General features: G+C 41.0%; 1 protein-coding gene across 1 annotated transcript in view; it reads left to right on the top strand.

The window, feature by feature from the left end:
• The first annotated feature begins 3,141 nt into the window (after window positions 1-3,141).
• The window catches only part of LOC101862063, a 10,898-nt gene continuing 8,303 nt past the window's right edge, over window positions 3,142-5,736 (top strand). The window contains exons 1-2 of the mRNA XM_005106937.2: window positions 3,142-3,208; window positions 4,555-4,759. Of these exons, the coding sequence (XP_005106994.1) occupies window positions 3,163-3,208; window positions 4,555-4,759 (251 nt within the window). The 5' untranslated portion in view covers window positions 3,142-3,162. The remainder of the gene's footprint in view (window positions 3,209-4,554; window positions 4,760-5,736) is intronic.

A 5,736-nucleotide genomic window follows, 5' to 3' on the forward strand; every position in this document is an offset into this window, starting at 1 on the left:
GTATGTTCAACCGCCAAAACAATCGGGAAAGTATTTTTTTCAAAATATGTGTCCAACTAACACTAAAGTTAAAAATGTATGTGAATACACAAACAAAATTCTAAAAAGAGATGCCAATACTACAAGTAAACATGACAATTATCAATTCCATTTCCAACTTGGCTGTTTTTGTTTAGCTTTTTGCGGCCAGGGACCGGTGTTAAAATCGAGGCCACGATCTGATTACATGACGGTAAAAAGTCGAGGACACAAAAACAAGCCCTTGCAGTAGAATTATGAGATTATAATAAGGGTAAGTTTCTCTCACCTTTGTGAGGTAGACTCGACCAGGGAAATACTTAGCTTACTTAATCGGTGCTTTTGACTGCTTATGACAGTGGTCCGAAAGGGGTGAACATGTATTTTTGTGACAATAAAACAGTTTTGAGTGTTGTTCACATGGTCCCTTTACCTCTATTGGATAGACTCTTTCAGACTTACTTTAAGTTTACATAATTAGTGCTTTTGACTGCATATGGAGTGGCCCGAAAGGAGTGAACAGGGTATTTATGTAGCAATTAAACTGGTTCGAATATTAGGCATACTGTTCACCCACCCCGACACGGGACAGAACTCAGGTCTTCTCACGGTCCTGACAGTCTTGTTGTCCTGCCCACAGGAGCCATGAGCAAAAATAATCTTCCAGCACCGACGATTACAAAAGGAGACATTTTCTTTTTTTTTTTTTTACCCAAAAGAAAATACAAACCAAACCCTCCCCCCAAAACAAACAAACAAACAAACAAACAAACAAACAAACACAGCAAAAGTTTTAAACATGATACTACCGGTATCGAGTTTTAGTAATTTGTAAAAATTGTAATCAATGCATCATTTATGTTTTTATTGCCCCATCGACACAATCTAAACGAATTCCTGTGAAATTATTATCTCATTCGATAGATTTAGAGTCACGGGTCAAATGACACCGGTGTCTCCTGTTTTGTTCAACTGGCTAACCCCGTTATTCCACTTCTGTATCCAAATGCTTCATTTGGAAATATAAATACAGGCACAGGCTTTGATTAGAAACTGATAACTATTTAATGGAGATGCTTCGCTATCGTTGTATTGGTGTCAACATTTGGCAGTCCTATTGTGTCAGCAGGATTATTACGAAACGTGCGTCCTTTGTCTTTATCTGCCTACCATTGTTCTGGTGCAATGTTGTCACGCGTTATCTGTGTGATATCTGGTGGGTGCGAAAGCAATGAAGTTTGGAGTAGGGTTAACGGGTGCTCTTGCATGGCTTAGCCCTCTTTTCCTATCAAACACGTATCGTTATTATCTGCTGTCTTCCTTTCTTTTTTTAATTGAATGTTACCCATAAGTGATACGTCTAACGTTCGGTATGTATATGACCATTTTCTCTTGTATGTGTCATAAAATATTTGTCAAAACAGGTCCAGCTGAGGCTTCCTTTCATAAAATCAAGCTAAAATTGTCTGACCTGCGTGACATCATGGTTACACCCAAGTTGGCCCATAGAGAGTGGAGATCCTGAGTGGGTCAAGTCAGTTCATAATGGAGACCTCAACTTTACATTTACGAGGTCTGTCTCAAAATAAAGTTTCCCTCCTCCATTAAATCAAAAGTACGCAACCAACACCTACTAAATGTTGTGACACCATGACGTCATGTCTATGAAATCTCAATGCCAAAGTGCAAGTGCATTGGTGAACGCGTCATAGAGCTGTCACGTGTCGAGTGTGGTGTTCTTGTGCACTTTGTCCAAGGAAAATCCGAGGAAAATGGCTGAGCAAAATATTCATGCAACCTTCTCACCCTACGATGTCCTAGTTGTGATCAAATTTTTAACTCTTCTGGGCAAGTCTGCAGTTGAAAACCATGGTGATCTAAGCAAAGTAATAGGGAATAATGCCCCATCAATTCAAACAGTAAAAAATGGATCAGGGAAGTTGAAGTTGGAAGGCCTGGCATGAAAGATGAAGCGCGCACTGGGAGGCCCCCATTTGTCATTTGTGGCGACAATGTAGAGAAAACCAAAGCTGTTTTGGAGGAAGATACAAAAAGAACATGCAGGGAAATAAGTGAAATAATTGGTATGTCCACTGCAACAGTTCACTGAACATCGACCAACGATCTTGGCAACGCGCCTGCTCACAAGTCCAGAGTTGTGAACGAGCTTCTCGAGGGCTACTCGTAGGAATTATTGGAACACCCGCCCTATTCGCACGATCTCTCCCCATGCGACTTCCACCTCTTCCCCAAGGTGAAAGAAATGCTGCGAGGTCGGCGATTTGAGGACGAGGACCAGATTCAAGATGCTATGAGTAAAGCACTCAGCACCTTGGACAAACGATCACGGACTAATGTCTTTGACTGCTGGGTACATCAAATGAAGAAATGTCTTGAACTTGATGGTCCCTAAGTTGAACAGATATTTGAATAGGCTTTCTGTTGATATAAAAACAAGGTGATTTATAATCATAATATATGTGAGGACAGCATGACAGGGAAACTTTATTCTGAGACAGATATCGTACAATGAAATATGTTCCAGTTGCCATACGATCACAGATAATGACGCGTTCGACCCCTGACTTCAACAACGAGAGACAGAAAATGCAAAACTGTAAATAGATAGATAAAATAGATGTAAACGGTTATTTTTAATTAGGAGAATAGTTTATTATTTGAGATAACTCCTAATATAAAAATTTTGCTCGCAAACAAGTCTGGGTGAGCCTTGCACTTATAACAATACAGCAGTTATGATATTAAACTTCAATCTATACTTCTCAAGTACGTATAATTTTACAAATTACTTTGAGATAATTCTTTTCATGTTTTATTTTATGTGACTTCAAAATTAATGTTTCAGGGTGATGGTGAAGAAAAGGACGACGTGAAATAATGGTTTCTAGTTATGCCAAGCCCACAAAGTCTAATGAGCCAACTTCTGTTTTGAATGCCTGCTTTTGTGACTCTGAATCTCCTCCTCCCCGTTCCCCTTTACGCAATCAAGATTATTAGATTCCTCGGACACATTCCCACTTAATCAATCATTTATCAAGAACTTCGACCCACAAACGCTCATCGCTATAAAGCGAGCCAGTCAGGGGCCATTCGCCAAGAGGAAATATCAGCTCCGCCATCAGAATGTTAATCCTAGCTTTTGCCCTGCTTCTCTCAGCGTTCGTAGCTGGTGAGTCTCTTCGTTTTGGTGAAAGTCTAGATCTAGTTGAGGTCTCCCTTCTTTCGTGGCTGGTGTCTCTTGGGTCTCTATGTTTTGGTTAAAGTCTAATTGACGTCTTCTCCCTTTCGTAGCTGGCGTCTCTTTGTTTTTGGTTAAAGGTTGGTTGAAGTCTCCTTTTTCGTAGACGATGAGTCTCTTTTGTTTTGGTCCACGTCCAGTTTGTCTCCTTTCTTTCGTAGTTGGTGAATATCTTTGTTGTGGTTAAGGTATGGCTGAGCCCAACCTTCTTTACTAGCTGCTGAATTTCTTTTTTATGGTTAAAGTATAGATGAGATTTCCTTTCTTTTGTTGCCTGTTAGTCCCTTTGTTTTGGCTCAAGTCTATTTGATGTCTCCTTTCTTTCGTAGCTGGTGAGTTTCTTGTCTTGGGTAACGTTTAATTTATTAATGTTCTAGCCATTAAATTTTAATGAGAGGGCTTTCCAAACCTGTCATATTTGGCTGCTTTTTGTGTAAGCGTTTTACGGCGCTTGCAACTGTAAAAGGTGATATGAGCGCGCGGGACACACCAAACATTTTCAGTTGGTAGGAAATTTTGAATTTTGCCCGGGTGGCGGCTGAAGCCTGCTCTTTCTTATCTACTTTAGTACTACCAAGGGATATTTAACGTGCGCAACTTTAGTTTTAGCTTGATAGTGATAAGTAACCTAACCTTTAAGCTATGTTTAATCCTGAACACCGTCCTAGGCAGTCTAACAGCTTGTTTTACTGGGCAGATGAATGAACTTTCACCCTTAACTATTTTTTGTGATCTTTAACTATATATTGTGTGTGTGAGAGCGAGAGGCAGACAGAGAGAGAGAGAGAGAGAGAGAGAGAGAGAAAGAGAGAGAGAGAGAGAGAAAGAGAGAGAGAGAGAGAGAGAGAGAGAGAGAGAGACAGACAGACAGACAGACAGACAGACAGACAGACAGACAGACAGACAGACGGACAGACAGAGAGGTGGAAGGGGGGGGGGGTAAACTAAGAAAGATATTGAAACGAAAATAAACGATCTTTTATAAGAATGGTACGGTGCTCATGTTCTTTATATCTCCGCAAAGCGTATTAAATACTTCCCCAGTGGAAATGCGCTATATACGCCCTAGTTGAATTGTACTGTTGCTGTTATCATATCTCATTATTATATTGTATGTCTGTGTACAATTGAACAAAAGAGTTACACTGACCCTTACTTTACCGAATCAAACACAAAAAGGGGGGGGGGGGGGGGGGAATTGTGAGGGAAGGAGCAGACAAGTAGGTCGACAAACGTTACCATAACTACTGGTAAGTATTGTTTTTCTACAATCACAGAGAGTCAGCCTTCAGCACTGAGTTCTCCACGCACTGCATCTGTCGATGGAGTCGTGATCACCACCTCTCACAGTCAGATACATGAAGGGTTGACAGAACACCTGACAATCAACTGCACCTTCACCCACCACCAGGGCTCGAACTTCAATACGATTTGGTCTCTTATTTTGTCCAAGACAGACTCCCCGAGCGATTCAGTGTACAGGTAAGTTGTTTACGTTTTGATGCCAGCAGATGCTTGTGTAGAATTATTATTCGTTTACAGGAAGCCACATCAATCAGAAGAGACGACAACGGCGACGACGACGACAACGACGACGACGACGACGATGATGATGATGATGATGATGATGATGATGATGATGATGATGATGATGATGATGATGATGATGATGATCAGGGGCGGTTTGTTAACTGGGCAAGACCGGTGGTGCCGGTCAGATTTTTGTCAGCTGAACTGTTGACTAGAGGTTTATTGCTGATGGCGATTTTCATTCAGTTTTAAGTAAATCCAAACAAACATGTATCAACATTCAAAAACACCTTGCCGATTTGAAGGCGCTCAAATAGACGAGTGGGATTCACTGCTGTTTTGTCGCGACATAACCTCATTCCTTCACGTTTGTTATCGCGCCGGTTCGTAACTTTAAATCGTCTCCCGTCAAGCCGTCACGTCGCAGAACTTCGTACTACGTACGAGGCCAAACACACGGTAGACTTGGCTTAGGCCTAGCGATGACGTCAGTCCCATGGACAAATCCATCGTCAGCCCTCAGAGGGAATAGGACATCCCTTAATTGCCAGATTGGCCTCTTTGTAGCTTACAAAATTAAAAATGAGACTGTCTTGAGCAGCACGGACACATGTATTATTTTATCAGCAAAACATGTATTTATCATTCAGCCCTTCTTTAACTACTATCAGAACATTTATTGTCAGCATGACACTAATCTTTTTTCTTTATTGACTTTTTAACCACCTATAGTTCCTTTTTGGAATTTACTCATCGTTTTCTCCCTACTAATACCTTACCTGGCCCTTAGTAGGCTACTGTCCCTAGCACAAAAATCACCTTGACCCGTCACTAATTGCAAGAGAATTTCTGTTTGCGGTAAGTTGTATATTGGGATGCCAAGATACACTGTACCAAATTATACCGAAATCGGGTGAGGCATTATGGTG

This window comes from Aplysia californica, unplaced genomic scaffold (assembly GCF_000002075.1).
Source record: "Aplysia californica isolate F4 #8 unplaced genomic scaffold, AplCal3.0 scaffold00564, whole genome shotgun sequence".
Classification (NCBI taxonomy): Eukaryota; Metazoa; Mollusca; class Gastropoda; order Aplysiida; family Aplysiidae; genus Aplysia; species Aplysia californica.